The following is a 24,984-nucleotide window of genomic DNA, read 5'->3' as shown; positions in this document are numbered from 1 at the left end:
CCCTCCATATTGTGACTGGTTGTCTCTTTCCTCCATGCTGTAACTGGATGTCTCCACCCTCCATGCTATGACTGGCTGTCTCTTTCCTCCATGCTGTGACTGGCTGTCTCTCTCCGCCCTCCATATTGTGACTGGCTGTCTCTCTCCACCTTCCGTGCTGTGACTGGCTGTCTCTCTCCACCTTCCGTGCTGTGACTGGCTGTCTCTCTTCTCCATGCTGTGACTGGCTGGCTCTCTCCACCATGCTGTGACTGGTTGTCTCCATCCTCCATACTGTGACAGGCTGGCTTTCTCCGCCCTCCATATTGTGACTAGCTGTCTCTCTCCTCCATATTGTTACTGGCTGGCTCTTTCCTCCATGCTGTGACTGGCTGTTTGTCTCCTCCCTCCATATTGTGACTAGCTGTGTCTCTCCTCCATATTGTGACTGGCTGTCTCTCTCCTCCCTCCATACTGTGAATGGCTGGCTCTCTCCTCCATGCTGTGACTGGCTGGCTCTCTCCTCCCTCCATACTGTGACTGGCTGGCTCTCTCCGCCCTCCATACTGTGACCGGCTGTCTCTCTCCTCCATGCTGTGACTGGCTGTCTCTCTCCGCCCTCCATATTGTGACTGGCTGTCTCTCTCCTCCCTCCATACTGTGAATGGCTGGCTCTCTCCTCCATGCTGTGACTGGCTGGCTCTCTCCGCCCTCCATACTGTGACTGGCTGTCTCTCTCCACCTTCCGTGCTGTGACTGGCTGTCTCTCTCCACCATGCTGTGACTGGTTGTCTCCATCCTCCATACTGTGACTGGCTGTCTCTCTCCTCCACGCTTTGACTGGCTGTCTCTCTCCGCCCTCCATACTGTGACCGGCTGTCTCTCTCCGCCTCCTGATCTCTGTACTCTTCACTGTCTCTCCTCCCCTTGAACTCTGTCCACAGGAAGAGACATCCGGGACCAGAGAGACAGATACATGGCAGCGAGAGACCCCCTCCTCCTAAAATAGAGGGCAGTGCAGGGGGAAGGAGTGCTGCAGACGGAGGTGACACAGGGTAAGGTTATGGGGGGAGACAGTCATGCCTGGTGGGGCCGGTGTTTCACGTGTTGCTGCTTCCATTTTGCAGGCCGTCACCATGGCGATGCGCGGACTGGTGGACACGGAGTGTGGGGGGGCAAATCCCCTAATGAAGCTGACTGGTCACTTCACCCAGGATAAGGGTCTGCGGCAGGAAGGATTGCCCAGTGTGGCCTGGCCCCCGGGAGCCATCGCCGTAAGTGAAGCCATCGCCTCGCTGCAAATGGCGATCTCCGTACCGTCCTCAGGGTGAACTACAAGCCCCAGCACAGCAATAGATCATAGATGTATCATTAATGTTTATGTCTAGAATCAGCCCTGACTTCTCACAGCTGAGCATTCCTTTAATTTGTGAGAAGTATTCGTCTGTAAACAGAGGGTCCTCAGAGGTCTTAGAGACATGTAAATCGGGGGCTTCAGGCCGCCGTCCATAAGAGAAGCTGTGCTGCCCGCAGCAGCCAATCACAGTGCAGCTTTCATTCTTTAAAAGCAGAATATGAAATGAAAGCAGCATTCTGATTGGTTGCTGTGGGTAACAAAGATGGCTTCATCAATCTCCCCCAGAGCTTTCCATTATTCAGGATTTCCTGACGCCTTTAATTGTTTTTTTGTCTTTTCTTGCAGATCTCAAAGCCTTTGGGAGAAGCGACAGAAGATGAGGTGAGGGCAACGCCGCTGAGCAGCACAGAGGGAATAAGCGCGGTCTTACTGTATAAATTCTAGTGTTCCCTGTTATCAGGCTCTTTAACTCATTCCCGATAACAGCTGTGTATCCAATGTCGGGTGCAGGTGTCGGTTACACAGCCGGCACCTGCACCTAACGGCAGCAACAGGATCTCCTGCTGATCCCTGCTTTTTAACCCCTGAAATGACACTGTAACTCCTTGACAGCGACCTGTAAGGGGCGCCATCCCAATTCAGATGCACATTGACTTTTCGGGATCTGAGGGGTTGCCATGGCAGCTGCCGCCATCTTTGTGTTATTACAAGCTGCAGGCCTTATAGGAGACCGTCAATTCTGCTGTATACATCAGAAGGGTCCTCAGAGGTCTTAGAGAGCTGTGGTATGATCAGACCATGTTCCTGTACGGTCAGACACAGCCATTACACAGTACACAGCAGGGGCACATTTATAAGATTATCTCAGCACAGGGACATTTTATTTAAACACATCCAATTGTGGAAGTTATTATTATTCCAAGATCTATTGATTAAAATCAAGCTTTGTTCATGGGAAAACCCCTTTAATTATCCCAATGTGGTACATGCCATAAGGCAAAGAAAAAAAAATGTTTTTTTTTATTTTGCCTGCCGTATTTACACAAAAAGACGCACTAACAAGCGATCAAAACGTTGTATGTACCCCCAAGATGGCCCCAATTAAAAACGTGAGCTCAGGGGACAAAAAGTAGCCCCCAACCGAGCTCCATCAACAGAAACAGAAAAAGTTATGACGACACAAAAGTATTTCATTTTTTTTTTTTTTTTTACAAAGTTCTAAATTATGTCTTACCACTAGAGAACCAGAACCAGTACCCGAACCCTAGTGAATATAATGGAGACCTGAACTTGTAAAAGAAAAAACTAAATTCTCTCTCTTTTTTTTTTTTTTTTTCTTTTTCTCTTTTTTTTTTCCTTTCTCTCTTTTTTCCTTTCTCTCTTTTTTCCTTTCTCTCTTTTTTCCTTTCTCTCTTTTTTTCTTTTTCTTTCTATTTTTCTCTTTCCTTCTCTTTCCTTCTCTTTCCTTCTCTTTCCTTCTCTTTCCTTCTCTTTCCTTCTCTTTCCTTCTCTTTCCTTCTCTTTCCTTCTCTTTCCTTCTCTTTCCTTCTCTTTCCTTCTCTCTCTTCTCTGCGCCACTACGGACTTACCCCGAACACTGCACCGGACTTCAGGAGAAAGTCTGTGTTCAACGTTCAGACACGAACATTTACTGTCTGGTACGAACACCGAACAAAAATATTCGGGTTTGCCCATCTCTACTTACCACTTAAATAATTAAAAAATAAACTATACAAGTTCAGTATCGCCATAATCCTAATCAATACTGACTTGAGGAATCCTATTACTAGACTGTTTTTACCGCATAATGAATACGGCATAAAAAAAAAACAGAATTATGTGTGTGGGGCTTTTTTGTGTTTTTTTTTTTTGCCGCACTTGGAATTTTTTTCCCCATTTTTTAGTACATTAAATGGTAAAGTGAACGGTGTCATCTACAACTACATGCCCTCATATAAAGCCCTCATACGGCTATATAGACGGAAAATAAAAAAAACTTACGGGTGTAGAAGGGAAGGAAAAAACAAATGCGCAATAATGAAAATTGCTGCTGACGGAAGGAGTGGAGCCTCCTCGCGCCTTTTCTGTAACCCCTCTCTCCTCGCTCGCCTCAGCTGGTGTCGGAGTTCCTGCAGTCCCGCGCGCCCTCCCTGCATACTCGCGCTCCTCACACATTTAAGATGGACGGCCTCTTGGCCGAGATGCAGCAAATTGAGCAAAGCAGTTTCCGCCCCGAACCGCTCCGAGGTAAGGACGATCTCCATTCATAGCATACCTTCTATATCAATTCTTCATTTTCAAAATCTCCATTTGCTGTCAGTGAGTGGAAGCTTTATTGCCCAGTGGCAAAAAACAAACAATCCATGTTCCGATCATTGCCAGCTGACATTGCACCGAGCCGTGCAGCGGTGTGATCGGCACATGGTCTCCATCAGCGAGCTGGCCGGGTCCGGGTGCCTCCATACTTCCTCTCTGCCCTTGTGCCTCTGTAGCTCCTGGTGTCGCAGATCTCGCTCTCTCTGAACACTGGACGGATGAGTTTCTTGCGCAAGAACCAGCGGTAGAGGAGGAAGACTGGAGCCGCGAGTTCATTGATCAGGCGGGTAAGGAATCGCCTCACCCTGGTGTCACGTGCGATCAGTGGTGTCCACCCTGATCCGGCCGTAGTGCCCCTATAACGGAGCGAGCCGGCCTTGATGCCCCTATAACGGAGCGAGCCGGCCTTGATGCCCCTATAACGGAGCGAGCCGGCCTTGGTGCCCCTATAACGGAGCGAGCCGGCCTTGGTGCCCCCATAACGAAGGCCGCCGGCCTTGGTGCCACTATAATGGAGTGAGCCGGCCTTGGTGCCCCCATAACGGAGGCGGCCGGCCTTGGTGCCCCCATAACGGAGGCGGCCCGGCCTCCGTGCCCCCTTAGCGGAGCCCGCTTGCAAGTGATATTAGTAGGCATTTCATTAATATTCGTCTCCTCTCTTACAAGACCCCCACTCATCGCCATCTCGCTGGGCAGAAGAATACCTGCAGCAATCAGAGGAGAAACTGTGGTTGGGAGAGAGCGAGGGCGTGATGGCGGAGAAATGGTGAGAAGGCAATGGGGGAGGGGGATTGCGCTATTAGAGGGAGGTGGGCAAGTCCCAAATATCCTATTGTACTATGTGAATGGCTAGTTGGCATCGTATGACCGGTCAGTGGGGCCGACGCCTTTAGGGTAGTAGAAAAGTTGTCCGGGTTCTCATCTCCTCTCTAGAGCAATGACTCCCATCATTGTACAAGTTCCTCTGTTTGCATTTTAATATGTAACCCTTTCTTCCCCTTGCACAGGACGGAGGAGTTCCAGCCTGAAGACGACCTACAGCGAGAAGCAAGATCTCTCCTTTCCAAAGTCAATGACCCTAAACTAGTTAACAGCCAGGTACAGCGAGGGCGGTTCAGGACGGGCTGTAGGTTGTAAATAAATATTCATCGATTTTTTTATGATGAGTTTTCTGACCATAATGTTCTCTCCCATTCTACGGCTCTTAAATAAATATTTTTTTCTGATACAGAGCTCCAAACCCGCTGCATAGACACAGCTGTGATAAAATTCCTACTGCAGTCGCCACTAGGGGGAGCTCACTGCATTCATTTAATCGTCGGCTCTGGAGCTCCCCCCAGTGGTGGCTTCAGACAGCCAGAATTTCATCATGGGCGAAACAAAGAAATTTACGTGCAGATATAGGGTTAATCTGCACGTAAATAGCATTAATATGAGCTTCCTGCACACTGTACAACACAACCCCCTCAAACGCGACACCTTTATAATACATATATCCGGCTCATATAATGTCCCCCCCGTCCCCCCCATCGCCTCTTATCTGCATGTGTCAATGTCACTGTTTCCATCTCTCTTTCTCTATCAGTTCTTACAATTTGTGAGGAAGATAGGAGACGGGGAGGTGTCTCTCTCGCAGACTCCAGGCGCTCCCTCCCAGACGGTCTCGCAGGCAGAGCAGTGGTCAGAACAGTTTATACAAGAGCAGGTAGTGACCCGCACCGAGGGGTGAGGATAGTGAGATCTGCCGTCCTTTGTGCCTTCATCTTGTCTGAAAGGGATTGTCCATTTTTTTTTTTTTCCCCAACTTTCTAATATATTTTTCCACCTTTTTCAAAATTTCTGCTTGCTGTCAGTGAATAGAAATTCTCACAACTTCTATAGACCTCGCGCAGCCGTGCGTTCGTCATAGACTGATGGAACTGTAACAAACCCTCAGCTGTGAGCAGTAATAACACCGCATGGCTTTTTAGTTTCCGAATGATCTTATTCACTGACAGCGAGCAGAAATTGTGAGAAAAAGTGCAGAGCGTTATCAACACAGAATTGGAAATCCTTTACTAATCTTCACATTGGTGGTCTGCAACCTGTGCCCCTCCATGTGTGGAATGGGGGTGGGGGGGGGCTACAACTCTCAGCCTCCTGCTGTCAGCCAGAGGGATGTTAGGGCATGCTGAGAGTTGTAGTGTCTCACAGTATCTGGAGAGTGACATGTTGCCGCTCGGGGTGTCTGTGTGCCGCGCTGTCACCATAAATTTAATTTCTTGACTAGCCCTGAGCTTATCGTCTTCTCCGCAGGCCGTGTCTGAACAGTGGGTCGACCAGTTTACCCCCTTGGAGAAAGAGTTTGAGTCTGCCAAGGCCGCAGTGGAGGTAAAACAACAAAAAAAAAAGTAATGTGTGCAGCAGCACAGAGTGTTTCAGCAAGCTCTGGTGGAAGGAAACATGGGGTAACGCAACCTCTGGTGGAAAGAAAGATGGGGTAATGTTGCTCTTTAGTGATTGCACACTTCCTATAGGACAGAGGTTTTCTGCATCTGTAAAACTACAACTCCCAGCATTTCCTGGGAGACATAGTTTTGCAGAGCCATAGGCTACTATTATTTTTTTTTTTTTTCTGGGCAGAACTTTTAGTGTTTGGGTGACGTTTTTCTATCACTCTCTGAACTTTTCTCTTATAGGCCGACGTTGATTTCTGGGACAAGCTGCAAGAAGAATGGGAGGAGATGGCCAAGAGGGACGCAGAGGCGCATCCGTGGCTGTCAGATTTCCAGGATTTGTCTGCCAAGTCTTACGACAAGGTAAGACTTGGATGAAAGTTGATAGCAGCTCCAAACCCTTTTACGCAGTCATAGGTACATGATAAAACTTGTCTACCTGTGGCCACCACTAGAGGGAGCCCAACGCATACTGTGTATACATCGGGACTCCCTAATAGCACAGTGTGCGGTGAGCTCCCTCTAGTGGTGGCCGCAGGTAGACAAGTTTATCACATAACTCTCCATGCAGCGGATTTGGAGCTCTGTATCAGAAACCCTCCAATTACTATAAGAAGTGAATCGGCACACGTCGGCTTGTCTTCTACTAGGGCTACGCGTTTGAAGATGACAATCCATTCTCCGAGGAGGCGCAGCCATTTGAGGAGGGTCTAAAACGCCTCCGGGAAGGAGACCTCCCCAGCGCAGTGCGACTTTTTGAGATCGCTGTACAGAGAGACCCCAAACACATGGAGGTAAGAGGACGATCAGGGGGGTCAATACAAGCTCCTGGCGGTGTAATACAGTGGTGACCCTCTCTTGCCCTCCTTCCACCCCCTCTGAACCAGGTAGCTCAGGATGAACAGAGCAGGTTGTTCTTCAGTCCATGGGGCCTCCTAGTGTAGCTGCTTCCGCAGAATGATAATGCAAACAGATTAACCCCCGCTGTTCACTCATTAACAAACGGTGAGACCAAAGTACCAAGGACATGACAAACACAGCTCACCGGTGTAATGCACGGGCTGGAGGCCACGTTGGTGGAAAATCTGTGATTATGTGGCATTATTAATATTGGTGTCTTATGGGTGGGACTGTTACCCCTGCACCCCCTATAGCCGCGTCCCTGCACTGCTGACTGTTTCCTTCAGGCACAGTGTGAGGATCCTGTTGGTGCCGGATACGGGGAGGGAGCTGCGTCGTGTGTATGATCAGTGCCATCACTTGTATCTTCCAGGGCTGGCAATATCTGGGCACCACTCAGGCGGAGAATGAGCAGGAGCTGGCGGCCATCAGCGCCCTCCGCAGGTGCGGTCTCGTCTCCTCCGGCGCTCTCGCTCCAGTATGTCTAATATATGGATGACCTTGTGATCTTTATTCTCAGGTGCCTCGAGCTGAAGCCGGACAATGCGAGCGCCCTGATGGCGCTGGCAGTCAGTTTTACCAATGAATGCCTCCAGCAGCAAGCCTGCGAGACCCTGCGCGAGTGGCTGCGGCACAACCCCAGATACTGCCACCTGGTGAAGGCCGAGGGCGACGCCGCGGAAGCTTCCAGAAAGAAATCCCTGGGGACGTTGCTGTCCGAGTGAGTGACGCCGTCATCTGTATAACTAAACATATATATGGCGTATTGGGGAGTCAAAGTGCAGCTACGTTCATATCAGTCCCACAGTTGGATTAGCAAGTGTTCAATTTCCCTGCAGTGCCCCCACAGGGGAAATTGAGTATTACAGTTCTTATTAAAATCGTTGGGCTTTCTGGGTAATGCTTGGATGTATTGGGTCCTCCAGAGAGAGAGGGAGAGAGACTAACTCTTCTTATAAGTCCTCGACAGACTATCCATTTAAATTCCTATTATTAAAAGTTCTCTGCTTGCTGTCAGTGAATGGAGACATCCCAGAGGCCTAAAAACCTTAGCACCTACCCTGCTGCTGGGTGGGGGTCCGACTGCTGGGACATCCTCCAATCCAAGGAACGTGGCTCTGAAAGCCTATGGGGCTGCGAAACACAACTGGCTAAAGCCACAGGACAGTTCGGAGCCCTGTTCTCGGTATCAGTGGATGACTTGGGATCGGTTGGACCCCCACTAATCAGCAAGACAGGTGAAGGGTTATTCTCTGAAATGCCGCATTACTGTCACCCGCTATCATTGGCAGTTCCATCAACAATAGGGTATTTCAGAGCCTCATTTTCCGGGTCGGTGGTGGACCCAGTGGTCAGACCTTTATGATAAGCAAGTTATCATATCGCCTCTCATGGGGGGATTGTTTAGACTGGACACAACTGTAACAAACCCTCAGCTGTGAGAAATATTAGGTTAGGATGGGCTAAAAAGATTTGCAGGACACTGGTCCAGCAGCCACGGACCTAGGACCCCACCCCGGGCGCCTCTTCTGATTAGCAGCCACGGACCTAGGACCCCACCCCGGGCGCCTCTTCTGATTAGCAGGCATGGTCTAAGGACCCCACCCCGGGCGCCTCTTCTGATTAGCAGGCATGGTCTAAGGACCCCACCCCGGGCACCTCTTCTGATTAGCAGCCACGGACCTAGGACCCCACCCCGGGCACCTCTTCTGATTAGCAGCCACGGACCTAGGACCCCACCCCAGGCACCTCTTCTGATTAGCAGGCACTGTCTAAGGACCCACACCCCGGGCACCTCTTCTGATTAGCAGGCACTGTCTAAGGACCCCACCCCGGGCACCTCTTCTGATTAGCAGGCACGGTCTAAGGACCCCACCCCGGGCACCTCTTTTGATTAGCAGGCACGGTCTAAGGACCCCACCCCGGGCACCTCTTCTGATTAGCAGACACGGTCTAAGGACCCCACCCCGGGCACCTCTTCTGATTAGCAGGCACGGTCTAAGGACCCCACCCGGGCACCTCTTCTGATTAGCAGGCACGGTCTAAGGACCCCACCCCGGGCACCTCTTCTGATTAGCAGGCACGGTCTAAGGACCCCACCCCGGGCACCTCTTCTGATTAGCAGGCACGGTCTAAGGACCCCACCCTGGGCACCTCTTCTGATTAGCAGGCACGGTCTAAGGACCCCACCCCGGGCACCTCTTCTGATTAGCAGACACGGTCTAAGGACCCCACCCCGGGCACCTCTTCTGATTAGCAGGCACGGTCTAAGGACCCCACCCCGGGCACCTCTTCTGATTAGCAGGCACGGTCTAAGGACCCCACCCCGGGCACCTCTTCTGATTAGCAGGCACGGTCTAAGGACCCCACCCCGGGCACCTCTTCTGATTAGCAGGCACGGTCTAAGGACCCCACCCCGGGCACCTCTTCTGATTAGCAGGCACGGTCTAAGGACTAGTGTTGAGCCACCCCCGTAGTGTTCGAGTTCGGTTCGGTTCATCGAACACCCGTGTGTTCGCCGAACTGTTCGTCGAACTGTTCGTCGAACACCTTCGAACACCGTTAAAACCAATGGCAGGCAAACAAAAACACATAGAAACACATAGAAAACACCTTCAAAGGTGTCCAAAAGCTGACAAACTGCTCAGAAGACACAACTAACACATGGAAAAGTGACAAGTACATATAGTCATGCGAAAAGAAAAGAGGTGGAGGAGTAAAAGGAGGGGGAGACACAGATATAGGCATGTCATGCCCTTCCAAAATCCAAAAAGTGAGAAGCCGACACGTTCAGTCCGCTCCTGCCCGTGCCACCTCCGTGTCGCCGGGTTTGTGCCAGAGCCGCGGTGAACCCTAACGGCCAGCCCCCCTCTCCCAATACTGGTGCCTGTCCGCTGGTGGGTCGAGCGAGCCCCCCTGTGGTGGAGGCAGCTCTAAGCTTTTTAATTTAAATTGTCTCTCTAATTTGAATGAATACACTTTAAATCCATTTACAAGGATCTATTGGAGGGCAAGTCTCATGCCAGCAGCCGCGTAATTCCAGCTCCAGTAGCGTCCACTAAAGCTGCTGCAGTTAAAAAGCTTTTATAAGGATCGAGCTCGGCTGTCCACCGCAAGGCATCCTACTGCCAGTCCGAGCCCCTATGCCTTGGGGTGCCTCCTGATGCTCTTCACTGAGTATCCCGTGGTCCCGAAGCATTTCCTTTGAAAAAATGAAGTGTCCAAACTACAGGTGGTGTAGCTTGCTTAACAGCCGGGATAATCCGCTGACTAGCAGACCCTGCTACTAGGCACAAAGTATTTCCTGGGCTAGATGCAGTTAAAAATTTGTAATTAGATACTCTCGTTGGATGCTGAGAAAGCATTCCATAGAGTCTCCTGGCACGCCATATATGATTCTCTTAAAAAGCTTGGGGTAGGGGTCTAGGGGACCCTTTTATAGCCAAAATCACGGCCTTGTATCGCAATACGTCACCTAGGCTGAAGATAAATGGAACTGTAGCACCGAGGGCTCGGTTGCTACAGACGTATTGCACCTCACCCAGAGGTGTGATATCTCACTCTCAGGTAAGGATGTAGTGTGGATCAGGACCCGACACCTGCATGCATTACACCACATTGCCGTGGGGCAGGGCGACCAATATGCCCCTGAGATGGGCACGACAGTCCCTGTCCCTGGCTGGAGTGGGGGGAGGGAACACTGAGGAAGGGGAACCCTGTAGTGCAGGAGCAGGGAGGAAGCAGTTCCTGGGTGCATTGAGAAGGGAGTATAAAAGGTGGGCACCATCTTAGTTCAGTGCAGAGAAGTCTGAGCAGAAGTGGCAGGGAGCAGGGGCTCTGCATGAGCTCTGCTCCGGAGGCGGGCCTAGTAACAGAGGCCCAGGCCTGGAAGAGGGAGAAGGAAGGAAGAGGAGCGGAGAAGGCTCCAGGAACGAGGAACGAAGGGATCTCAGGGGTGCGGACGGGCGAGTCGCCACCGCACGCCCGAATCCACCTGCGTGGAGGGGCCAGGCCAAAGGGGGAGACCGGTCCCCGAAACTAGTGGAGGCAGAAACCGACCCTCAGCTAGAAACAGGAGGCTGTGACATTTTATGTGGCGCAGCCCCTCGCTACACCCGCTAGGAAGGCACCACATATGGTCAGGGAAACTGGCGCCAAGTTTACCAAGAGGAGGCCCGAGGCAGCCGGACAGAAGTGTTGGTAAGAAAGGCCAGACAAAGGACACACAAAGGGGGTCCTGTGAAGCACTCCAAAGTTATTTGGGAGTTGTCTGAGCCCCTCACCTGGTGAGCACAGTACGACGTGGGCAGCCGTTACCTGCAGACGTGGTCTGGATAATAAGAACTGTGAGTAAAGGCCCTGAACTGCATCACTGACTCCGTGTCGTTACTGCTGCTGCCCTGCACCATCACCCCCATCCTCCGCATACACTGCCCTGAGGCTATACTCCTCCCGTGGGGAGTTATGCTACGCTCTGCTGCACCCACAACACCAGCCTTAGCGGTCTGCCCTGTAGCGGCGGTTCACTCTGACCGCAATCCACGGGTGGCGTAGTCGGACATTTAAACATCAAAACCACATAAATAGTTCCGCCACTGGTTTGACCGCCCTGAGCCACGGAACCGGGTCGCCGCCACGAAGACTACAACCACCAGCATCCACCAAAAAGGGTCCGGCTCCGGGTGTCCCAAGGCCCAGGGGGTGCGTCAGAACATTTTCATCACCTTTCACAATCACCAATGGGACAAGGCAGGGATGTCCTCTGTCCCCTCTCTTATACATCCTAGTGACGGAGCACCTGCTCTCATCAATTCGCCATAACCCCAATATTAGGTGGATTGAGGTGGGAGGCACCGAGTACAAGTGCTCTCTATTTGCTGATGATGTCCTAGTATATATCACTCAATCACATATATCCATCCATGCTGTTATGGCTGAAATAGATCACTTTGTTACATGGTCAAATTTTAAAATCAATGCAGCGAAGTCTGAGGCCCTCGATGTCTCCCTCCCTAAATCCATATAGGATTCCATCCAGTCCAACTTTCCCTTTGCCTGGCCCTCACAGGGTATCAAATACTTAGGAATTCCTATTCATAGAGACCTCTCCCATCTATGTTATCTTAATTTTGGGCCCTTTATTGAACAACTCCATACAGACCACGGTTGGCAAGTTAGAACTGTAAGATTCAGTACGTGAACCACTGGTGTTTTGTGGAAAAGCACATGTACACTGCGTTCCAAATTATTATGCAAAAAGTGTTTAGGAGTGATAAGGGAAGAATTTGTTTGTTTGTCAGTTAAACTCATTGATGGTGATGTGTGTCAGGGCTCTTTATATCACTGTAAGCAATTGCAGACACCTGTGCTAATTAGTTTGGCAGGTGTGTCCCATGAAAGGCAAGACTACTTAAGAAGACTCTCTCACATTATTAAGCAGCCTACATTTTCTGCCAAAATGGGAAAGAAAAAGGATGTGTCGGCTGCTGAGAAGCAACAAATTGTGGAGTGTTTAGGTCAAGGCATGACTACAATCAACATTGTGCGATGATCAGGATGAAGTGTCTTGGCAATCAAAAAGTATGTAGCTGATTCACAGTACACACGTGTGCGTGCTGATAAGGGCAAATTGAGGACTCTTTCCCACAGGCAATTACGTCAGGTTGAAAGAGCAGCGGCAAAAAAGCCTTGTCATAGCAGCAGACAAGTTTTTGAAGCTGCTTGTGCCTCCAACGTCCCCCGAACAACAAGATGCAGGGTCCTTCAGAGGTTTGCAGCTGTGCATATGCCATCCTGTCGACCTCCTCTATCCACTTCACACAAGCAGAAACGGCTCCAGTGGGCCAAACATTACATGAAGACTGATTTCAAAACTGTTTTGTTCACGGATGAGTGCCGTGCAGCGCTCGATGGTCCAGATGGATGGAGTGGAGGATGGCTGGTTGATGGACACCCCTCGCAAACACGGCTACAGCGCCAACAAGGAGGAGGTGGAGTAATGTTTTGGGCTGGAATCATGGGGAGAGAGATTGTCGGCCCCTTTAGGATCCCTGAAGGCGCTAAAGATGAACTCCATAATGTATGTGGATTTTCTCAAACAGCACTTCCTGCCATGGTTCAAGAAGAAGAACCGTGTATTTCACAGCAAGATCATTTTTTTGCATGATAATGCACCATCTCATGCTGCACATAAAACATCTGCATCTCTGGCTGATATGGGCATAAAAGGGGACAAACTTATGGTGTGACCCCCATGCTGCCCTGACCTCTACCCCATTCAGAACCTTTGGAGCATCATTAAAAGGAGTGTCTATGATGGCGGGAGGCAGTTCACATCTAAGCAACAGCTCTGGGAGGGTATTCTGTCCTCATGCAAAACAATTGAAGCAGAAACCATCCAAAACCTGACAAATTCAATGGACGAGAGAGTTCAGAAGCTCCTTTCGAACAAGGGGTCCTATGTGAAAATGTAACATCACCTAGAATAAAGTTTTGAGTTGAAAACTGTTTGATTTCAGTTTCTAACAACCTGCTAATGCTTATAATTTCAAAAATGACCATTTTTTTGGTCTTTATTAAAATGAAAAGGTTGATCGAAAAGTTTGGGGGATCTAAGAGTGTGGCAACCCAGTAGTCATGATTACTTCGAATTCTGATAATATGAGGGTCATGCTGCAGGTAGTGCAGCAAGAAGGCACTTATGTGTCTTGCGCATCTCGGAGCCCCAAAATTATTTTCCGGGCTAGATGCAGCTAAAAATTATTAGTAATTTTAAATCTGGTGAAGCTTTAGTATAGATGGCCTAATAGGATCAGTGCTGCACACTGCTACAAAGCCCAAATTATTTTCCAGTCAAGATACAGATAAACATGATTAGTAATTTTAAATCTGGTGGAGCTTATTATAGATGGCCTAATAGAATCAGTGCTGCACACTGCTACAAAGCCCAAATTATTTTCCAGCCAAGATACAGATAAACATGATTAGTAATTTGAAAGCTTAAAACGGTTGGTAGGGTGATTTTAACCAATCATCAAGCTTTTACTCTCCCCAGGATGACACAGGGGTAGAAAAGTCGTTTCGGATCCATGATTTGTTCATCTTTATGAACGTGAGTCTGTCTACATTATCAGTGGAGAGCCGCGTGCGCTTATCTGTCAGCACACCACCAGCAGCGCTGAACACACGTTCAGACAGAACGCTGGCTGCGGGGCATGACAAGATCTCCAAGGCGTAAGTGGCTAGCTCCAGCCATTTATCCAGATTGGAAGCCCAAAAAGAGCAAGGGTCCAGTGACACAGTCGTGGCTTCAATGTTTACTTGGAGATACTCCTGTACCATCGTCTCTAGGCGTTGACTATGTGTCAGACTTCTTGTCTCCTGTGGCCTTGCAAAGGATGGGCTAAAAAAGTGGTGAAATGATTCCGCAAAATTGATGTTACCAGCAGATACTGTGGTTCTGTTACGGTTTGAGTGCTGAACACTTGACGGTCCCACGGTTGGCAAGTTGGAACTGTGAGATTCACTACGTGCACCACTGGTATTTTGTGGAAAAGCACATGTAAGATTCTGCAACAGTCTCTGCTGATACTCCTGCATGCGTGCATCCCTTTCTATGGCAGGAATAATTTCTGCAAATTTACTTTTGTACCGGGGATCTAACAGTGTGGCAACCCAGTAGTCAGGATTATTTCTAATTCTCACAATTCGAGGGTCATGTTGCAGGTAGTGCAGCAAGAAGGCACTCATGTGTGTTGCGCATCCAGGAGCACCAAGTCCCTGTTGTGTTGGTGGCGAGGTAACAATCATGCTTCCTTCCTCTGTCCTCTCCCCCCAACCTCGCACAACAGAAATGTGATCAAGGTCTCCCTCATCTGATGAGTCTTCCATCAGTTCGTCCTCCACTTCTTCCGGGGCTCCTGCACCTTCCTCACTAGTTTGGCTGCTACCATGCGCCCTGGTAAAACCATCTCCCCCACCCTCACATGCCTGCCGCCTTGGTGCTGCCGACCGTCTGGACCTTGCAGATGTTAGCCCTTCCGCATACAACTCCTCCTCCTCTACTTCCTCCACCTCCTCTTGTGCCACCACCTGACTCCGAATTCTGTTTAACATGTGCTCCAGCATGTAAATCACCGGAATAGTCATGCTGATAATGGCATCGTCAGCACTAAACATCTTCGTCGCCATTTCAAAACTGTGCAGAAGGGTGCATAGGTCCCTGATCTGAGACCACTCCTCCAGCGTGATTTGCCCCACCTCTGGATCTCGTTGGCCCAGGCTATACGTCAGAACGTATTGCACCAGGGCTTGTCGGTGCTGCCACAGTCGCTGCAACATGTGCAGAGTTGAATTCCACCGGGTAGGCACATCGCATTTTAGCCGGTGAAGTGGCAGGCCCAACGACTTCTGTAGAGATGTAAGTCGCTGAGCTGCGGGATGCGAACGGCGGAAGTGAGCACACAGCGACCGTGCCCTCTGCAGAAGGCCATCTAGTCTGGGATAGTGGGCTAAAAATTGCTGGACAACCAGGTTCAACACGTGAGCCATACAAGGCACGTGTGTGACATTGCCCCGGCGAAGGGCCGCACCCAGGTTTGCAGCATTGTCGCACACGGCCTTCCCTGGTTTCAGGTCCAGTGGAGACAACCATTCATGAAATTGGTTCTCCAGAGCTGACCACAACTCCTCAGCTGTGTGACTCACATTTCCCAGACATTTCAATGTAAAAACCGCCTGATGACGTTGAGCCTTACTGCCAGCATAGTAAGGAGGTGTGCAGGATCCCTTCTGCGCAGTTAGAAAGCTTGTGGCATGACCAGACAGGCTTTGGGTGCAGGTGGAAGACCGAGAGGAGGTTGAGGAGGCAGAAGCAGTGGAGGAACTTTGACATAAAGAGGATTGACGCACAACTCGTGGGGACGGCAAGACTTGGACAGCAGCCCCTTGTCCTGCTGTCACCATAGTTACCCAGTGCCCAGTCAGCGACATGTAACGCCCCTGTCCATGCCTACTCGTCCAAGTGTCTGTGGTGAAATGCACCCTGTCACACACAGAGTTTCTCAAAGAAGCGGTGATGTTGTGTGCGACATGCTGGTGGAGCGCAGGCACACCTTTCTTTGAGAAGTAGTGCCGACTGGGCATCTGGTACTGGGGCACTGCGACGGACATAAGGTCTCGAAAATCCTCTGTGTCCACCAGGCGGAAAGGCAGCATTTCTGTAGCCAAGAGCTTGCAGATGGTGAAATTCAACCTCTTAGCTTTCTCATGGCTAGGAGGAAATGGTCTTTTACTTGTCCACATCTGAGGGACCGAGGGCTGGTTATTGTGCTTAGACGGGGTTGATAAGGGTGTCCCCGGCAAACTGCCGGTCTGTGAGGAAGATGCAGGCGGACATGTTAGGTTGCCTTGATCCAAAGGTGGTGCTATCGATGTCGGACAGCGCTCAACACCAGCTGGTGTTACCACCTCCAAAGAAAATGATGACCTGCCAATCACGCTGGCTGTTGCGGGTAAAGAGGTGGCAGGTCTGCGCCCCAAAACAGGTGTGACTGCTGTCCCCCCAGTCACAGAGGATGAAGAGGCCGCGGATGCACAAGATATGGCAGACGGTGGTTGGCCCGGCCGGCTAGGCCGCATTGTAGCACACTGAGCTTCCCACTGCAACTTATGCTTCATGTCCATGTGCCGGTTCATGCATGAAGTACTCAAACTATGTATTTTTTGGCCTCTACTTAGCTTTTGCTGACAAATGTTACAGATAACACGAGTTGGGTCATCTTTATCGATCTGAAAAAATGCCCAGGCTATGCAAGGCTTAGCACCCATGCGACCTGAAGAGCCACCACGACTTGTGGTGAGAGGCAGAGTTGTGTTTGAGGATGCAGTTGTTGACGTGCTTCCAGTACTACGTCTCTGTCCAGGAAGGCGCAACCTGACCTCGTCGTCACTAGCATCTTCCTCCACCTCCTCTGCTGACCTCATCTCTTGGCTGACTGTGGGTTGACAGTAAGTGGGATCTCCGACCTCATCATCATCACCCTGTGCGTTATCACACCCGTCGTCCTCAGAGCCAACCTGTTCCTGCCCTGACAAAAAACTAAAGTTGTCGCTCCAATCAGGTATTTGAGTCTTATCATCGTCTTCCTCATTGTCTCCACCAACAGGAGTTACAGTTTGGGAATGAGGGTCTACATTATGGTCAGAACCTTCTGCGTCTGGTCCTGGATCCGACTCATAAAGATTCTGGGCATCAGTGCAGATCATTTCCTCGTCTGGATTCACAGAAGCGCTGGAGTCGACCTCTGATTCCCAGGCTATAGTATGAGTAAACAGCTCTGCAGACTCAACCATCTGTTCTACCTCATACTCAGACGGGCAGCTGGAGATTTGGGAGCTGTGAGGAAGCAAGTGCGATTTGGGTGACACCTTTGAGGACTGGAGTATTTGTGATGTTGAAGTTGATGTGGAGGAGAGCCCACTTAAAGGAGCACTTGATATCCGTTGAAGCACCTGCTGTTTTTGTGCCTCATCTGGAATTTGTAGCGATTGGCGTGGCCGTAAGAAAGGGATCTTATCACATTGTCCGCTAAAAGAAGTAGACATTTTAGTTTGGCTGGAAGATGGTCTTTCTTCTGCAGATGTTACTGTTGCTTTAACACCTACCCCACGGACACAACCTTTTTTCCCCTTCCCAACACGCCTATTCCCCTTTCCACCAGCAGCAGGCCTTTTTCCACTCATTTTGGTGGTTAACTAATTCACAACTCTGGAGTTGTTTGCACAAAAAAACAATGGATGGGAAACGAGCAGAGCTGAGTGGCCAAACTGTGGTATTAGGCCAAAACTATTGGCTGGGTTAGATGCAGAAAAAAATTATATTCAATTTGCAACCTGATGGAGGTCAGTATAGATGGACTAATAGAGAAAGTCCGACACACTACTAGAAGGCCAAATATTTTTTCAGAGCTAGATGCAGAAAAAAATTATATTCAGTTTGCAACCTGATGGAGGTCAGTATAGATGGACTAATAGAATGATGCTATGCCCAAAAGATTTTACTTCACTAGGTGCAGTAAAAAAATTGGTATTCTATACACAGGTGGTATATCTTGCAACACAGATAGGCTACTCCACTGACTAACACACTCTGCAATAGGCCAAAAAGGATTAGCTTTGCTAGATTCAGCCAAATGCTGTGAAAAAAACTTGCACAGCACTGGCACAGACCTGCCTGGCAAAAACTGATAGGAACTGATGTAACCTAGTCCTGAAAAGGACTCCAATTACAATTAGTCTTTACTCCCACAACCTATCTATTTAAGAGCACAGACCTGCCTGATAAAAGTCGTAGGAAATGCTGTAGCCTAGTCCTTAAAAGGACTGCAATCACAACTATTCCCTACTCCCAAGCTATCTGTAGATTTGTGCGAAAATTGGCTTGAAATTAACAAGGTATAGCGCACACAGCAACAGCGGTGCCGTCTAACACGCAGCTGCAGCAGTGAGAAAATGGTGGCGACGGGGAAAATGGCTTGGTCTTATAGGGCAAGGACATGTGACATACACTGCCAATCACACATGCCCTTGCTTGTGTGAAAAAAAGCCCTTCGCTCCGTGTGTGCGCTGCTGATAGGCTGACAGATTGCACCTCCCCACTGTAAATGCGGGAAAGAGAAAAAAAAATGGAGATCTTCATTGTTCCTGCAGAGATCCATCCCCTGCCCCTCCCCCCGCCCCGCTGTACACTCAAACTGCGTATTAACATTAATTTTCATCATTACTGAGAAAAAATCCAGTTATGATTTTGGTGCACGAACAGTTATCGAACATAACCTCGAACAGCCGAATTTTTCTCAAATTGTTCGTGTTCGCCGAACGGCTCGAACACCGCCCAAAACAGCTCGAATTTGAGATTGACGAACAGTTCGAGTAGAACAACGCTCATCTCTACTAAGGACCCCACCCCGGGCACCTCTTCTGATTAGCAGGCACGGTCTAAGGACCAAACCCCGGGCACCTCTTCTGATTAGCAGGCACGGTCTAAGGACCCCACCCCGGGCACCTCTTCTGATTAGCAGGCACGGTCTAAGGACCCCACCCCGGGCACCTCCTCTGATTAGCAGGCACGGTCTAAGGACCCCACCCCGGGCACCTCTTCTGATTAGCAGGCACGGTCTAAGGACCCCACCCCGGGCACCTCTTCTGATTAGCAGGCACGGTCTAAGGACCCCACCCCGGGCACCTCTTCTGATTAGCAGGCACGGTCTAAGGACCAAACCCCGGGCACCTCTTCTGATTAGCAGGCACGGTCTAAGGACCCCACCCCGGGCACCTCTTCTGATTAGCAGGCACAGTTTAAAGACCTCATCCGGGGCTCCGGCAGGTTGGAAAAGGTTCGCCGGGCTCTGGTCTGGTGGCCGCTGGACCAAGGTCCTGGGAATCTCTAATTTTCAGCCCATAAATGTAAAGAAGAATATTCCCCTACACTGCCAGCAAGCAGAGGTATTGAACATATACAAGAAAGTTGCAAAACTTTGTAAAAATGATTAATCCGTGTCCAGTCGGTGGAACGATCACTTCTTCTCTTGCTTTTTGCTTTCAGCTCCTTATTCTCAGAGGTGCGGGAGTTGTTCCTCGCCGCCGTCCTAATGGACCCCAATCAGGTGGATCCTGACGTTCAGTGTGGACTTGGGGTCCTCTTCAACCTGAGCGGGGAGTATCAGAAAGCCGTGGACTGCTTCACGGCCGCGCTGAGCCAGAGGCCGGATGTGAGTAGTGGTTGCGAGAACACATGGACACAGTTAGATCTCTGGGAAAACAGTGGAGTAATTATTCCTGACAACCAATTGGGTCGCTGCATCTATTTATCGGGATTAGTTTGCTATAGGTGATTACTCCACGCTTCCATACCACGGCCTGGTGATTGGTGGGGGTCCATTCTCTGACTGCTCCACCGATCCCCAGAGCGGAGGGGCCACAGGGTCAGTAAAGTTTTTTTCCATTTCATGGTGCCAAGTAGCACCTGGTCAGAAGTGACGTCGGGGGCATTTGCTACAGATCTAATACTTCTTCTCACAGCTGAGTGTTTGTTACTATTGCATCCAGTCTCTTCTGCGATCTAATCCTGCACGGTAACAAATTATAAGGAAGGGAGAAGGGTTTGTGCTGCAGATCCAATTGTAACAAACCCTCAGCTGTGAGAAGCGCTGGGGGTGAATACACTCTTAAACTGGGTTTTAGGGACTCTCTTGACCCCCCCTAGTGGTGATAATGCTGTGTTGCCTCCTGCAGGACTACTTACTGTGGAATAAGCTGGGAGCCACTCTGGCAAATGGCAGCGACAGCGAGGCTGCGGTGGAGGCGTACCGACGGGCGCTGCAGCTGCAGCCGGGCTTCATCCGCTCCCGATACAACCTGGGCATCGCCTGCATCAACCTGGGGGCGCACAGGTGAGGGAGAACATCCTAATAAATATACAAATCCAATAAAATGTCTGCAGCTCCTATGCAGACCAATGTGTCAAACACTCTGTATTTCAGGAGGAGGCTGCAGGCTCAGACTACACAGAAGTTGTTTGTAGTCTGTAACCATGGAGACACATTAGTCTGCATCAGCGCTGTGGAAGCAAAACAATTTTCTTAAGTTGCTTCAATATTTTTAGTTTTTTTTAAATTTGCATTGAAGAAATAAAGAAAAAATGAGTTTGAGAGGCCTCTAAATTAAAAAAAAAAATAATAAGAATAATTCTCCACCTTGGTTTGCAGGGAGGCAGTGGAGCATTTCATCGAGGCCCTGAGCATGCAGCAGCAGAGCGGCGGCCACGGAGGAGCCATGTCTGACAATATCTGGAGCACCCTGCGGATGGCGCTGTCCATGTTAGGACAGAGCAGCTTGTACTCTGCAGCGGATGCCCGCGATCTGGCCACTTTACAGGCAGCATTTCCTCCTCCCTCCGCACCAGCGCAATGACCGCAGTGTGACCGGTGGCCGTGCGAGTGCATGCTCGCAGGTGTCAGCCAATGTACCGGGAAAACGGAACCCAAAACCATGCACTAGGACTCCGCAGACCCAGACGGAGCCAAGAATCGCCCCCATCGTGGATCGGCCAGAACTGACGTGACCCTCTCACTAAGGGCTTGATCTTTCACTCCATTGGCTGGTACAGGGATGAAGGGACTAAGCTGATTTTTTAATTAACATATTGATTTTTATTTAATTACCTTGTGTAGCGGGAGATGGACGTTACAGACTTGTCCTGGCCATACACCTGACTTATCAGGCTGCGTCGCCTTGCCCTCCCGTTACCTGCGTCCCCCCGATGCTGATGACATTATAACCCGCGACCGGATCGTTATCTTCTTATATCTAGTATTTCTTCTGGAGAAAACGTCCGGCCTGTGACCGAATCGATCCTGGGTGATGAGAGCGATTTTGCACCTTTCTCAGACACATCGGGCCCCGATTCATCCTTTGAGGGTTTTTTTTTCCCCTTGGCCTCATGGTACTGATCGAATTTTTCTTTTTGCCAAATTCATCAAAATGGCGCAGATGGTTCATGAATTTCGCGCCAAACGAAAAATGCTCCTTTTTTTGGCTGCAAAGAGTCACACATTTCACTAAAGGTTTCCAAAAAAAAAATAATAATAATAATAGTAATAAAGTATAATTTCAGACGTACATTAGAAATCACTCCAGGAAAATTTTACGACTTCTTAAAAAATTTAATTTCATGAATTGGGCAAAAATATCCCGAAAAAATGCAAAGATGTCCTTAACAAAAAAAAAAAAAAAAAAAACTTGGCGAATTCACAATATAGATTTTAGAAAAAGGCTCAAATTAAAAACACCTAAAAATTGGCGCTATTGCAATAATGAATCAGAGCCAATGTATTTTCAGTTCTTCACTACAGGCAAGATCCCGGCTTGCTGTCGGTGAATGGGAACATTTTTGTTTGCAAGTGGAGGTGTAAAGAGATTTACTTGCCAAACCGTGCGGCCATTATAAAAAATAAAAAAAAAGCGTCAAACAGCACGTGGGCGTATCGCTGCACGTGGCCGTATCGCTGCACGTGGTCAGATGTGACGAGCCTTGCAGCTGGGTCACTTGGACACGATTAGGATGCGTTTCCAGCCTCTGGATGGGTTACTATTCACTGACAGCAAGCAGAAATCATTTAAAAAGGTAGGAAACTGAGTAAGGAGGTCTTCTTAAAGGAGTTCTCCAGAACCCTTCGCTTGTGCAGCAGGAGGCGAGAGGCGCTGCAATGCCGCTGCGTGAAATCCGCAGATGTCTGGTAAGCGGCTGTGAACGCAACGTGTGCATTTTGCCTCCTAATGCGGCTCTAGCTATCTCCGTTTTGGGCAGTGGTCTGCACATATCGGGCTATGCTGAGAGTTGTAGTACAGACTAGAACATCTAAGCAATCATCTGAAAGTGTATGGCCGAGGATGCATGACTGCTCTGGAGCACTTAACGTGACTGGTGTTGTCTTTTGGTCATTTCCTACATATCTATGCAATGTCTCCAGTCTGACCTAGCATGGAGCAGCGCCCCCCGTCTGTAGGTGACGGCACTGTTACTTGTAGCGTAGTCACTATTTATATTCAGTCTTACTGTCGTCCGTGCTCCAGTAGTACAGAAATATCTTGGGCACGTGGAGGAGATGACGCGTGGAAGGTTTACGGACGTAGTCGTCAGTGTAGGGTGTGATGGCGACACGGCCCGCAGAACTGCGCTCTTATAGGAGAAATGCATAGTAGCGCCACCACCAGGTGAAAAATTGACAGCAGGACGTGCTTCCGGCATGATCGAAACTTCCACAGAAAGCGTCAAACAGGAAAGAATTGGGGGTGGCTTGTAAAAATGGCAAATAGACGTGCGTGGCCAGCGGCGAGGTGCGTAGTCCTCAGCTGCACAAAGCACGCGCGCCCACTGACCATGGACGTCTCATCTCTTATCACATAATGCTGAAACATACTAACACGTGTAAAGATCAGAAAGACTCGGCTGCTGCTTGCAAATACAGCGCCACAACGGCTCATGGGACGAGTCTGGTCCTGCAGCTCAGCTCTCTCCATAAATGAAGTAAGGACTGAGATGCAATACCGCACATAACCTGTGTACAAGTGTGGCGCTGTATATGGACGAACATGACTGCATTCACCTATCCGTGTGGCCGGAGTACGACCTGCGACGCACAGACCGGCCTCAGGCAAATATGAAGCTGTTCAGGTCAGGAGCCCCGCAGCCTCTTCGGGCTAGTCCCACCTAAGCCACGGTTCTGCAATCCTGTGCACCCCCTGTAACAGCAGTGACCCTCTGCGGAGCAGAGACGACAGGTGCTCGCTGATCACAGACGGTACGTGTGCGTTGTGTGGGATGTAACGAGCCGTAATGATGGCGTCCTGCTGGAGGAGCGCAGACGTCGCTTTATTACACAATTATGTACATATGGAATAATAAAATATAAATAATGTTGAAACTTGAAACGATGCAGACGATCTTTATTGTGTGAATGGAGCGAGAAGGCAGCCCAACTCTGGGGCACGAGACGCGGCCACACCAATCCGGTATATCATGTAGATACAGTAGTGTTCAAAATAATAGCAGTCCAATATGACTAACCAGATTAATCACTGTTTTTGGTATAAATTCTATCACCACATGTCAAACAATTTACCAGTTGAAAACCACTAGATTCCGCATTTATGATCTGCAGGTTTTTGAGTCTGTGTATGTGAATAATTAATTGTACGGGGATGTGTTCAAAATAATAGCAGTGTGGAGGTCAATTAGTGAGGTCAATCATTCTGTGAAGAAACAGGTGTGAATCAGTTGGCCCTTATCTAAGGGTGAAGCCAGCACATGTTGTACATGCATTTCTCCTTGAAAGACTGAGAAATATGAGTCGTTCGAGACATTGTTCAGAAGAACAGCGTACTTTGATTGAAAAGTTGATTGGAGAGGGTAAAACTTATAAAGAAGTGCAGACAATGATCGGCTGTTCAACTAAAATGATCTCCAATGCTTTACAATGGAAAGCAAAACCAGAGAGAGACATGGAAGACTACCACTCGAATAGATTAAAGAATAGGCAGAATGGCAAAGGCTCTGCCAATGATCCGCTCCAGGATGATCACAGACAGTCTCAAGTTACCTGTGAGAACTGTGACAGTTAGAAGACGCCTGTGTGAAGCTAATCTCGTACCAAGAAGTCACCGCAAAGTCCCACTGTTAAAGAAAAAAAAAAAAAAGACCTGTACTGAAGCGGATACAATTTGCCAAAGAACACATCAACTGGCCTAAAGAGAAATGGAGAGACATTTTGTGGACTGATAAAAGGAAAATGGTTCTTTTTGGGTCCAAGGGCCACAGACAGTTCTTCAGACGACCCCCAAACTCTGCATTCAAGCCACAGTACACTTTGAAGACAGTGAATAGTGTTGAGCCACCCCCGTAGTGTTCGAGTTCGGTTCGGTTCGTCGAACACCCGTGTGTTCGCCGAACTGTTCGTCGAACACCTTCGAACACCGTTAAAACCAATGGCAGGCAAACAAAAACACATAGAAACACATAGAAAACACCTTCAAAGGTGTCCAAAAGCTGACAAACTGCTCAGAAGACACAACTAACACATGGAAAAGTGACAAGTACATATAGTCATGCGAAAAGAAAAGAGGTGGAGGAGTAAAAGGAGGGGGAGACACAGATATAGGCATGTCATGCCCTTCTAAAATCCAAAAAGTGAGAAGCCGACACGGCCAGTCCGCTCCTGCCCGTGCCACCTCCGTGTCGCCGGGTTTGTGCCAGAGCCGCGGTGAACCCTGACGGCCAGCCCCCCTCTCCCAATACTGGTGCCTGTCCGCTGGTGGGTCGAGCGAGCCCCCCTGTGGTGGAGGCAGCTCTAAGCTTTTTAATTTAAATTGTCTCTCTAATTTGAATGAATACACTTTAAATCCATTTACAAGGATCTATTGGAGGGCAAGTCTCATGCC

At 49.3% G+C, this 24,984-nt stretch overlaps 1 protein-coding gene across 4 annotated transcripts; it reads left to right on the top strand.

Annotated features, from left to right (window-relative positions):
• The first annotated feature begins 789 nt into the window (after positions 1–789).
• LOC141273247 (peroxisomal targeting signal 1 receptor-like) lies at positions 790–23,478 on the top strand. Of its 4 annotated transcripts, none has more exons than XM_073684824.1 (16): positions 790–1,024; positions 1,107–1,253; positions 1,682–1,717; positions 3,451–3,583; positions 3,829–3,939; positions 4,319–4,418; positions 4,660–4,750; positions 5,238–5,357; positions 5,948–6,022; positions 6,331–6,450; positions 6,738–6,881; positions 7,361–7,431; positions 7,508–7,708; positions 19,592–19,757; positions 20,281–20,438; positions 20,754–23,478. In XM_073684824.1, exons 2-16 carry the CDS (start codon positions 1,116–1,118, stop codon positions 20,956–20,958), a joined length of 1,869 nt encoding a protein of 622 aa, XP_073540925.1. In that variant the 5' UTR covers positions 790–1,024; positions 1,107–1,115; the 3' UTR covers positions 20,959–23,478. The 4 variants fall into 4 exon arrangements, with proteins under 4 accessions (XP_073540925.1, XP_073540926.1, XP_073540924.1 ...); XM_073684823.1 differs by having other exon boundaries at positions 793–1,034; XM_073684825.1 differs by lacking the exon at positions 5,238–5,357 and having other exon boundaries at positions 792–1,034.
• The last annotated feature ends 1,506 nt before the right edge of the window (positions 23,479–24,984 follow it).

The sequence above is a fragment of the Phyllobates terribilis genome, unplaced genomic scaffold (assembly GCF_046119375.1).
Source record: "Phyllobates terribilis strain yellow unplaced genomic scaffold, ASM4611937v1 Scaffold_5__5_contigs__length_657084704, whole genome shotgun sequence".
NCBI classification, from domain to species: Eukaryota; Metazoa; Chordata; class Amphibia; order Anura; family Dendrobatidae; genus Phyllobates; species Phyllobates terribilis.
This window is presented reverse-complemented; position numbering and strand designations above follow the sequence as displayed.